Source organism: Muscardinus avellanarius (assembly GCF_963383645.1).
Source record: "Muscardinus avellanarius genome assembly, chromosome: 5".
NCBI lineage: Eukaryota > Metazoa > Chordata > Mammalia > Rodentia > Gliridae > Muscardinus > Muscardinus avellanarius.
Window position 1 is genome coordinate 78092201 of NC_137790.1, and position 12370 is coordinate 78104570.

The following is a 12370-nucleotide window of genomic DNA, read 5'->3' on the forward strand; positions in this document are numbered from 1 at the left end:
CTCTGCTAGGTTTCTCTGCCCTGCCCGGCCTTGGGGAAATGTTAGCTATCTCTCTACTGCAGTTTTCTCCTTGGAAGCTGAAGACCACAGCACTCGCCTCCTTTGGTCATTCAAACTTCAGAGGTCCACAGAGTTAAGGACTTAAACAGGGCCTGGCAGTCAGTACTCCTGCATGCTAACCATCGTCACCATCACTCCTGCCCTTTCCTCGAGACATCTTCTCTCTTCAGCCTGTCCCCTCTGGCATGTGCAAGCCTTTCCTTCTTCTGTCCTCTCTTTGTGGCAGAGGGCCTGCCACCTGCCTCCCCGGTGTCCGTCCCTCCTGTTCATGTGCTCCCAATGTGACACATCTGGCTGCCCGGTCTCCATCGCTCACGGCTCCCAAGGTCAGTGTCACGTCCTGCATACTGCCAAGTTCTCACCCCCTACTGCTTTCAACACTGTCCACTGTCCTGCTTCAAGCATGTGTGAGGTGTGGGGGCCTATTCATGGGGGGTGTAGAGGATCCAGGAAGGCTTGCTGGTTTGGGGAATGGGGGAAGTGGGTCTGGAAAGTCCCAGGGGGCCCACAAGCACTTTCCAGACCATGAGGGTAGGACGCTGCCCTCACAGAGGGGCCTCAGTTCCCCATCACTGGCACTGAGGGCCTCTGGGGATCATGGATGGAGGGCTGAGTGCATAGCTCAGGTGGGTTTGGAGAAACTGTGGTCAAGGTGAGGGAAGGATCCCAGGGAGGTCCTAGGGATGGGCAAGGAGGAGGGTGCAGATGGTGGGCAGCAGTGACTGGCAAGGAGGTGCCACACTGCAGATGCAAGGTTTTGAGGGATGGTGTAGAAGCCCCAGGCGGGGAAGGGGGCTCAGTGTGCATCCCTGAGGACCACAGTAGCAGCAGTAGGATTGATCTCTACTTGTGTGGGGGACGTGTGTGGGGGTTGAAGTACTTGGTGCTGTCTGGGTTTTATTCTATCCCCAGAGTATTTGATATTTGAGAGGCAGAGCGGGCAGTTCACACACCTGTCTCCTGCCATGCTCTGCTCTGCACCACCTGGGGACTCTGCCAGCAAGAAGGACGTCACTAGATGTGTCCCCTCCACCTCACCCCTCTAGAACTGTGAGCCAAATAAACTTTTTAAAAAATAAGAAGAAAAGGGGCCATTTGTATTGACAGTATGAGGTTTTTAGGAGGTGTCATCCGTGGAGAGAAGGCCCTCGATGGGGGAGGATGGGAGATGTGAGGGTGGAAAGACTGGAGGCACCTCTCATAGGCACCTGGGTCACAGGCTGGGTGACGGGTGTCTGGAGGGGCCACAGTGGGGTTTGCAGATCCAGCTGGAAGGCCCACATGGCCCTGTGGGTCCTCTGGAAGCCCCATAGCAGAGGTTGGCAGCTGCCCAGTTGTCAGTGTAGGGGCAGGTGCTACAGGGTTCTGTATCTTTCCTGGTTCCTCTTCTTCCACCCACTAAGTGTCAGAACTTCTCCGCCTCGCCTTTTTGGTCTGCCAAAATTCTGTCATGCCTATGACCCGTACATCTGGCTGCCTATCCATATCACATTCTCCCTGGTACATATTTGAGACTGAATGGGACGTTCTCCCCCCACCCAGACCCATTCCTCCCGGCCTCGCCATTGCTTCTACTGGCCCCAGCCTCCCTGAAGGGGCCCTGCTGCCCTCCATTCTCCCCAGTCTTCCCCTGAGTCTAGCCCAGCCTCAGCGCCTCCATGCTCTACAGCTGTGTGTGGGGTGGGGCGGTGGTGAGTTCTCCAGCCCCGCCTACCACGTCTCAAGAAGCCCGTGACCAGGATGCCTGGACAGGTTGGGCATGTGCCACAGCAGGTCAAGGACAAGCCTGCTCCCTAGCAGTGTGAGAAGCCTGTGGCCTTGGAGGAGGGCACTGGGCCGCAGCCTCAGGGCTGGGCTGGGCCTGGCTTTCAGGAGGCCTCAGGCTGACTGTCTTTCTAGGGAATTCTGGAGAAGAGGAGGCCTGCAGGTACTTGGAGCGCCATCTCGTACTGGGTGAGAGGCCTTGTCTGTAGGGCTGTTCATCTAGAGTCCCGCAGGTGAATAGGTTTCATTGTCTGAGAACCAGGTAATCTGGATCACCTTTATCGTGCCAGCCTCCTGGAGCAGGAAGCCGTGTCAGAGTAGAAGCCTTTAGACAACTGCCTGGTTGGCTGGCTGGCAGGGTGGGGGGAGCTGGTTGCTGATGTGCCACCACACCCTGAGGGGAGCCTGGCAGGTGGGCGTGTTGGCAACGTCAGCCCTTCTGTGGCTGAGCACCCACAGTGACAGGCAGGGCCACTCCCTGTGGGCACGGTGCTGGGCAGACCTGTGCTGTCCTCTGCTTCTGGGGGCCCACTGCAGCCCCATGGGGACTGTCACCTCATCCCAGCGCCCGTTCCAGGTCACCTCCAGCAAACCAAGCCTGAGAAACCTGGTGGCCTGCATGGCTGGCCCTGGGTCCAGGCCTCCAGGTTCTAGATCACAGCTGCCATTGTGGGTGACTTCACATTAGGGATCTTATCTTCCTGTTAAACCTCCAGTTTCTTGGGACAGGGTTCCACTCACTTCCCCCTCGCCGGGCCCAGCAGGTAGGTGCTCTGGTAAATGGTCAGTGATGGCTGGCTGGTTCCTCCTTAGCTCCATGTGTCCTCTCAGCCCCTGCGTGTCTCAGAACAAGGAGATGTCACCACACAGCTCTTGGACAGCTGCCTGCTGCCTGACCCGTGCTTGGACAGCCCCCACCCTGTCCCTTGTGACTCAGCTCAGCTCGTTGGGAGCAGGAAGGGTCAGGAATCAGCCAGTTCTGGATTCCACTGGTGTGGACAGTGGACAGCGAGAGTGGGATGAGCTCTGGCTTTTTCTCCATCGTCATCACTGCAGTGTTAGGGACTGAATCGTGTTCACCCCAAACTCCATATGCTGAAGTCCTAACTCCCTGAACTGCAGACTGTCACCTTTCTAGGGCTGTCACAGATGTGATTATTTAAGATGGGGTAATCCTGGAGTAGGATAGCCCCCAATTCAATATGTGTGGAGCCAGGTGTGGTGGCACATGCCTGTATTCCCAGGACTTGGGAAACTGAGACGAGAGGATCACAGGTTTGAGGTCAGCCTCAGCAAGACCTTTGGCAACTTAATGAGACCCTGTTAATAAAAAGGGCAGGGGTGTAGCTTGGAAATAGAATGCCCCTGAGTTTAATCCCATTACCAAAATGGTGGTAGAGGGAGATGTGGTCACAGATACACTTGTATACAGGTAGCACATTCTGGAAAGGTGAAGAAAGGGGTTGGGTAATGCTTCTACAAAGAGCCAGAGATGCCAGGGAACCCCCAGAAACTGGGGGGGGGGGGCAGAGAGCAGCTTCTTTTCCAGGGCCCACAGCAGGAGCCAGCCCTGCCACCACCTCCGTCTTGCACTTCCAGCCCCCAGAACTGTTGTTTAAGCTGCCCAGGTGCCCGTGCTTCGCTTGGGGCCTTAGCACATTACCAGGTACCAGGGCCAGCTGGGTGGGCTTATAGGTAAAAGGAAGGACCCACTGTGCGAGTGGAGAGAGGCAGCTCTCTCCACTAGCTGAAGCCCCAATGAAGCCAAGTTCAAAATCACAGACTTTGTGAACACATGCCGCTGTGTTCCAATCCCTGGGCTGACCATGGTCCTCTCTGTGACCCCCGGATGTGGGTGGATGGTAATCCTGTCCCATTTAAAGAGATACACATCTGCTCAGCAGGCAGCACCTCCCTGCTCTTTCCCCTCCCCTCCAGGTCTCCCTCCAGGTCCTCCCCCTCCCCCCAAACCCCATTCCTAGACTGGACATGTGGCACCGAGATGCCAGGAGTTTGTAGAGTAGGGATGCTTGTGGATCCCAGTGTTGGGAGAGGCTCGTGGAGGCTGTTCCTTCTAGAAGGGAGAGGAGGAAGGGGAAGAGGGACTTGGCTCTAGGGTCTCTAGAAAACTTGTATAGTTGGTTTCTTCTGCAGAGTCTTTGTTGGGTCCCTGACCTGCCAGACAGCACAGAGGACTGGCTCCAGCTCCACCCAGTGCCCTTCACCAATGAAGCAGAGGTCCTCTCCAGCCCCCGAGTCTCTCCTCTCTAAGTGCTGGAATATTGTGGTTTGGAAACTCAGTTTACAAACAGGGCTGGTGTTTGCAACCAAAGAGATGTTCCTTACAAGATGCTACAAACAAGGAAGGCCCTCCCGCCTGCTTTCCTCTCCTGCGACCCCAGGCAAGGCTCCCCCAGGTGGAGGAGTGTCACAGCCTGAGCGGCCTGCCTCCCCGAGGCACAGACCTTGTTAGGGGCCTAGGATGGAGGGAACAGTTGCCTTTTCTGAGCAGAAGCATTTGTGGACAAGCATATAGGACTTGCCTGAAAATGTGAGGCGGCCCTTTTAGCAGTATAACTGGAAAGGGACATTTTTGAGCCTCTGCTTCTTCATCTGTAAAGTGGAAATGTGAACTAGGCATCTCCAAGTGTCTCCAGGCTCAGGTAGACTGGTCCTCCAAGGGGTACCTCTCAGTCCTATCACTAATAGCCCAGTGACTTTGGAAACATTATTTACCCCTCTGTCCTGTAGAACTGGGCACCTAGGCCTGCTCCAGGCCCCACTCTCAAGACATCCTAACAAGGGGCCAGCTGTGGCTCTCAACATTGGGATATGGACCAGGTGAGGCTTTGTGGTGTCCCCACAGCTTCAGGAAACCTGTGCCCTCTGCTGGGTCACAGGGCAGTTTTCTTCAGAGGACTGAAGGGTCCATGCCTGCCCAAGGTACTTAGCCTTCACTCCGATACAGTGTCACTGGTTGAAAGTGGCCCCATCACCCAGCCAGGTGGCAGGGCACCCGGAGGGCCCCTGTCTAGAACTGTGTCCAGGTGAGCCTGCAGGAAATAGGGTGAATGGAAGGAACACCGGCAGCCTTTGAGTGTACCTCTTCACTCCTGGCCTTTCATCTCTGAGGGCTGGAAAACGGGGGCCCTTCCAAGTCAAACAGAGCTGATTGGGCTCGGTGCAGATGCAGGGCACAGGGAAGTGAGGTTTCCTGATTCCGGCCTTTGCTGATTAGGTGGCGTGTGGACAGCAGCAGGCTTCTTGCAGGAGCATGTTAGGCTGTGCACACTAGATGCCTGCACTCAGGTTGACAGTCCCTGGAGGTGTGACCCCAGAGAGGCAGCAAGCCACACTCCATGCCGCATGTGCATCTTATGTCTAACACGGAGCCATCTTTGCCTGACAGCCTGCAGCCTACAGTCAGCCCAAGTCAGCACACATATCTAGAACTTTCCTGCAGAGCCTCCTGCAGACTGCCTGGACTCAGCGTCTGTTCCCATCCTTACTCCTCTCCTCTTGGACGTGAAGGTAGAGAACTCTTAACACTCAGGAGAAAAAGTGAAAAGTCAGAGGCAAAGGCTGTGAGTAAGAGTGTCAGGAAGTATGCGCTCTTTTTGGGGAAACATGAGCGTTAGGTTCCCTGGCCAGGGTCTCTAGTTGAGAATGCTTATTGGCCAAGATCATGAGGGAAGGGCTCAAGGGAGGAGGTGACTCACTTCTCGAAACTATTTCAAATACCTCTTTTCATACAGATGGGTATTCTTCATGAAAGCTAGTTCACTAGTTCTAGTGCTCTTTTAAAATGATTATTAAGATATATTCCACATACAATTTTAGAAAATGTATCATCCATAGGCAGAAGAAAGGGCTTGAAGGTTCTTGGATTGTGTTTTTCCACCGGGCCTTACTGACCTCTGGAAGGAACCAGGTTTTACCTGGACCATCCACGGGGGGCTTGGTTCCCAGCTGAACTTGTTTCTGAAGAGGGGGAGAAACTTCTCTCCTATACTGCAGCTCTCCAGGTAACCCTGGAGGATGGGAACAAGATTACACCAGGCCAAATCCAGACAATTAGGCAAAGTGGCTGGGTGTGGGCATGGGAGATTAATCAAAGAAAAAACTAGAAGTGCTACAGGTCAGAACCGAATACCTACATCCATACAGAGATTCCTGCAGCCTCCACAGGTGCTACTAGCAGTGCCCATGGGTACACGTGGCCAGTCCCAGGCCGCTGAGTGGAAAGGGCAGGGGTCTGGGGCACACTGACCTTCCCAGAGCAGCAGTGGTGGCTGCTTCCCCTGATGGCCAGGTGCTCAGTGCCCATGCCTTGGGGTGTGCCAGCCAAAATCAGAAGTGAGATTGAAATCCAAGGGCCGCTCCTTGGAACATTAGCCTGTGGAATCTGAGGCAGTCAGAGATAATGCACCTTAGAGATCAGAAGCTCCGGCCTGGACAAACTGAAGACCTCTGTTCCTGTGTTAAATGCAAACCGTGTCTTGGAAGAATGTCAAGGCTTTGCAGCTTCTGCCACTCTAGCATGTGAGAAGCGGAGGCCCTGCCGAGTTAGGCCAATCACCATGAGATGAACAGTCCTTGTGAGTCCAGCCAACCCACGTCCCCATATCGTTCTCTCTAGCTCAAGGCTGGTGCAGCTCCTCCAGGAGAACCAGCGGACATGGAGGCCAGAGAAACGCACCATTGGCCTCTGTGTTTCTGGGTTCAGTTGAGACAGTAGGATCGCTTTGAACAAGGGCACCCTAGAAACCATTTTGTGCCTTGAGAATTATCAGTTTCTTTTCAGGCTGTATGCTTCAGCAGCACACCAGAAACTTGCATTTCCAATGTCTTGACTTTCTTTTCCTGACAGTTCATAATGTGCTGATGTACCAGTCCTGGTTCTTTGTGGCTGTGTGAGTGGCCCAGCTGGAAATTATGTTCCCAGAGAGCCACCTGGGGTCTGGTCTTCACCTAGAGGGTGTTCTGTCCTCCTCTCAGCTCAGTGCGGGGCCCCTTGGTCACTATTGCCACACACAGAGAAGATGTGGACCTTAGATGGGGGGAGGTGGGTGGTACCGTGGGCAGCCTGTCTGCTCCCCAGCTTGCCGAAGTGTAGGACCATTTGCAACCTTTGTACCCTCTCTATGTCTCTATGGCAGATGGACTGCTCCGTGAAGCTGCAGGGGCAGCTGTGGTCCTCGCCTTGTCCCCCTGGCTCCACTCACAGTGAAGGCTGTGTCCTCTAGTCCACACCTACTCTTCATTGCTCCTGGTCATGGAGGCTTCATCTTCCCTGAGGCCCTGCAGTGCCCAGACCCTGTGTGGAGCTGGGGAAATGCCCCGGGGAAATGCCCCTCCTGTTGGGCCAAGGTCCCCTCTTATGGATCTTCTGTGAGGGAAGAAGGAAAAAGTGGCTGCATGGAGCAAGAGGTGGGCCAGGGCCCTGGTGAGGATGAGCTCAGCATCCTTGCCTCTTCTTCCCACCCCCTGGCCCCTCTTCCTCCTTGGTAAATGCCTTGACCCTACCCTTGATGGCTGTCTTGAGTGCCTTGCTGAGAAAACCTGTGTACCTGGTCAGAGCCTCCCCTCCAGTGCTGAGCTGGCCTGAATTTGTCTGGGCAAATCAAAGCTCATTTGTAACTTGGTCTTGAAATTAACCACTTGGAAGAAATATGGTAAAATAAGCAGACAGTTGCCACACTGCATCCCAGCTCTGGGGTTCCCAACATTGGGGCCTGGTGGCTGGAAGGACCACAGCATCTCAGTGTTCTAGAAGCTTGTCTCTGCCAAGGTTGTTATCAGCAGGCAGGCGCCACAGCTCCACTCACTCCGGGTACGATTATGGCCAGACTCAGACAATGAGCTCGTGTGTTGTGCTTGGAGGAGTGGCCTGAGGGGATGCCTTTCCCTCACTGGGATCAACCTTCGGCTCCCTTTGTGATACATGAGGCTACAAGGAAGGCTTGTCTGTTCCCCACACGGAGAAAAGCTTTGGAAAGGGAGAAGGATCTGTGGCCGGTCCCCTGGGTGGGAGTTCTGGTTTGATTTCCACTGGGCCTCACCCTTCACCTCGTAGATGCTGCACTGTGATTGGTAGAGGGAGTATCTCTGTGAGAGGCCAGGATGGCCCCTGTGGCCACGAGGCAGGCCCTGCTTTGAGACCCCAGTTGCAGGCTGCACATGCTCCCGATAACACCTCCCAGCTCTCCCTGCTCCCAGGCGCAGGCCCTGCTGCTTGGCGTGGCTCACATGCCGCCTCCTCCTGCTCACCCCCAAGCACTGGAGACCTTGACCTGAGGAGGCTCAAGCAGCTGGTCATTGCTCCAACCATGACCCTCACAAAGAGACCCCTAGATCTTCTCTCCTCTGAATGGTAGCATTTGGATGGAGAACCTAAAAGGACTCTCTGGCTCTAACATCCCCTGAACCTAAGTTGGATTTCTAAATCTGCTAGGGAGACTGAGATTAAGGTGACATCCCCTCTAATTTGCCATCGTCCCCACCGCTCTCTGCAGTTGCCTTTTGCCCTGACTCAGGGGAGTGTGCCCAGAGCTGTCTCAAGTCCGCAGGCTTGGGGTCCCACACGTCAGGCTTGTGCCAAAGCAGAACATGGGTCAGCTTGGGCTTCCATTTGGCTTCCTGTGTCTTCTCAGTTGGTTCACCATTCAGAATTGCTTCCCCTTTGCGGCAGACTGGCTCAGTCGGGAATAATAAATCCAGCACTGAATATGTTCGAGATCGATTTTCTCAGAAAGATGGGCAAAGGATTCGGGTGCAGTTCTGCAGCCACTTATCTGCACCCCTTCTCTACCTCCTCTTTAAGATCCCAGACAAAGACAAGGGCAGGAAGTTCTTTCTGTGTTGCTTATGAAGAACGTGGACTTTGGGGCCAGGTGTGTGGGTTTGGTCCCAGCTGTGTGACTTCAGGCAAGTCGCATAGCCTCCTCTGTGAAGGGAAGTCATCTCATAGAGCGCTCATCGTTCAGGGTTATTGTGTGGAGCCAAGAAGCTCATCCAGTACAGTGCCTGGTGCATCACCAATCTGTGCAGACGTTAGCTATGACAAGGACGGTGACAGTGAGGATGATGGTGAGCTCCTCAGCATCCTCATCCTCAGGTGGCAGAAGATGCTGATGGGACATCAGGGAGAGAGTCCGGGGCCGGGTCAGGCTCCAGCTCTGCTGCTCCCCAGTGGGGTGATGTAGATTCCCATCTGATGCCTCTGTTTTTATAGCTGGGAAGTCAAGGTAGTGAAAGCCCAGGAAGTAGGGCTGGCAGGCTAATTTACCCCAAACCAGGCTAAACCTCTTTTCTCTCTTCGCAGGCACACATTCTGGCAGTTCCGCCATGAGAACCCCAATACCAGGGTTGGGGGCCCTCCCCCCGAAGGGCTGCCTGGCTTCAACAGTGGGGTGATGCTGCTGAACCTGGAGGCCATGCGCCAGTCCCCACTCTATGGCCACCTGCTGGAGCCGGCACATGTGCAGAGGCTGGCCAGCAAGTACCACTTCCGCGGTCACCTCGGGGACCAGGACTTCTTCACCATGATTGGCATGGAGCACCCTGAGCTCTTCCACGTGCTGGACTGTACTTGGAATCGGCAGCTCTGCACCTGGTGGAGGGACCATGGCTACAGCGATGTCTTCGAGGACTACTTCCGCTGTGAGGGCCACATCAAGATTTATCATGGGAACTGCAACACTGCAATCCCAGAGGACTAGGCCTAGTCTCGCCTGCCATGCCCAGGAGGCCTCCCGATCTGGGATGGGCCCCAGGACAATGCCACCTCAAAACTGCAGAGCCACCTGGCTGGCCACTTTCTGAGGCCACCATCAAAGACGGGCCTATACAGTGCTGGTGCTCAGGACCTTTTTTTCTTCAGGAGACTAGACATTATGAAGGACAGACACACAGGCATCTTCTGGTAGGCTTAGGAAATAACATTTGAGGAGAAGGGAAGAAAATGGTGCCCTTGTCCCCTAGGAATCCAAATCCTTTGAAGAACTGCCTTTTGTGGACCAAATATGAATTTAAATTGGCAGGCTTCTCTTTTGTGAGAAAGAACAAACAGTACCACTTGTGGCTCCCAGTGAGCCCTGAATGAGTGAGCCAGGCTTTAACAAGCAGCCTAGAGTTAAAGTATTCCATGGAACCCGACCTTCCACATCCTCCCAGAGGAGGTTGTGTGCACCTCTGAAGATGCTCATATGGCTTGGTGTAGACTTAAAAACTATCATCTTTTGGAGGTCTCCAGGGCCAGTCTCCTTATAATAGCAGTCGCAGCTTTATCTCCCAATTGCATTATGAAACCCCACTATCCTTGTACATCCAAGCCAGCCCCATATGACTTAACTGTACAACAAAATCAAATTCACCATCAAAGAACAGAGATTGGCCACCCGACAACATGCAATAGAATGTTCTGGTCTGGGAAGACTCATTCCAAAGAGGAGCCCAGCAGTTCACAAGTGCAACTGGGTGGGTTTAAAAAGTGTGTTGCTCACAGGCTTATAATTATTTTAGTCTTTTGGCACAATACTTTCCTATTGTGCCAAGAAGCCAGACCCTATACCTTATAGAAATTAGAGTGTCGTTTTCTTATTTTTTCTTGCTAAGTAGGTCCTCTTGTAGGTAAGCTGCAAATGTGAAGGCCCTAGTGATCTATGTGGGATTTTCATCTTATTTTATTTCATTATTTTTTTCACTGTGGGTGAGAATACATAATAAATAATCTTTGACAGTATCGTGGTTCATGATGTTTGTTTTCCACACACAGTCTTCAGTTGCACGGAAGTTCTGAATGAAGCGTGTAATCCATATCCTCCAGAGGCCCCTTTGCATGATTAAACCAGGTGTGCTTACTGTGGGTCTCGAAGGACCAAGGGGAGGGTGTGTCCAAGGGCAACAGGGAGGTATCTTGCATTACGTTCAAAGTAGAGAAACATTTCATTCTAGGTATTAATGGGTCCATCTGCTCCTGGGAGCAAAAACAACCCCATTCCTTCTCATGCCTCTTATTCCAAACCTCTGGTCCCATCATTGCCTTGACTGAGTGGAGCACTCTTGTCCCTTAGCCCATGCAGTGGCAGAATCAGTCTGTCCTCCAGTTACTTAATTTCCTATTTATAGCTACTAGCTGTTGAGTGCCTGCTGTGTGTACCAGCATTGTACAGGGCTGTCTCTACATGCTATTGGTAATACTCATGAAAACCTAAACTTAGGAGGTTCATTCCAATTCTAAAATTGATTACAAGAAAAAAATAAGAGTTGTGGCCAGAATCAATTATATCGTTTATCACAGCATTTTTCATAATAGGAAAAACCGGAAAGCAACATAAAATGTTGAATAGGAAGCTAGATAAATAATGTATGCTGCAATAATAGAATAGAATATTTAAAATCATATTTTGAGGTTACTTAATGCCTCAGAAAATGCTTGCAGCATGCTATTGAGTAAAGGATAAAGCTGGACATGGTGGTGCACACTTGTAATCCTAGCACTTGGGAGGCTGAGACAGGAGAATCATAGGTTTGCAGCCAACCTCAGCTACTTGGTGAGGCCCTCTGCAACATAGTGGATCCTGTTTCAAAGTAAAGAATAGAAAATAGGGCTAAGGATGTAGCTCAGAAGTAGAATGCCTCTGGGTTCAATCTCCAGTACTGTAATAAATAAATAAATATATAAATAGAATAAATGCAAAATATAAGACTGTATGCATGACAAGCTCATTTATTTTAAAATTACATATAGATGCATATGTGTGTGTGTGTGTGTGTGTGTGTGTATTTGTATACATATATGCATACAAAACCCATGTTTGTATAAAAAGGGAGAAGGGAGACCAAGCCTGTTCTGCTGTCTGTCATCAGTTGAACTAAAAAGCCATGTGCTTCAAACATCACATAAAAAAAAAAAACAATTATTTCAATGGGAGAAAAAGTGGATTAAAGGCTAGGGGATTTTTAGACTCACCATAACAAGGGAATTTTTCTGTAATAATTTTAATAATTAAAATGTTTCTAAAGCAAGAGTGTCTTTTGTTATTGCAAAGGGAAAAGCCAATAAACTGGTTGGTCAAAACGAGCAAAAGTTGAACAGCATCTCCTGCTTACTTTTGAGATCAGCCACTCAGAGGCTCCCCTCCTCCTATACCAGTGGCCTTGACTTTCCCTCCCATAGTGAACAGCAAAATCACACACAATAGGAAATCCACCAGACCCACAAAGCAGCCTTGGGTTCCTGTGCTTTTATGCCACAAGCCCCTTTTGACACATCTTAGAGTGCTGGTTCCTGATTGGGATCCTGTGATAATCAATGTAATACAAACATAATTGTACTGGGCTTTATTTCATTATGAAAACTGTCACTGTTAAGCATCTGTACAAAAGAGTAGAACAGAAGTCTGAAAAGAGAATATTTCTAGGTACTAAAATGAAGGCCTTTTTGTCACCATCTATATTTGGTATTTTTATAACAAATAGTAATTTCACAATAAAATAAGCAAAGAAATGTCATATACCTTTAACCACATTCGTCCACAATTAC

At 51.5% G+C, this 12370-nt stretch overlaps 1 protein-coding gene across 1 annotated transcript in view; it reads left to right on the forward strand.

Annotated features, from left to right (window-relative positions):
• The window catches only part of XXYLT1 (xyloside xylosyltransferase 1), a gene marked incomplete at both ends in the record, with an annotated part of 190684 nt that extends 181139 nt beyond the window's left edge, over positions 1-9545 (forward strand). The window contains one exon of the mRNA XM_080695810.1: positions 9149-9545. Within this exon, the coding sequence (XP_080551936.1) occupies positions 9149-9545 (397 nt within the window). The remainder of the gene's footprint in view (positions 1-9148) is intronic.
• Positions 9546-12370: the final 2825 nt, after the last annotated feature.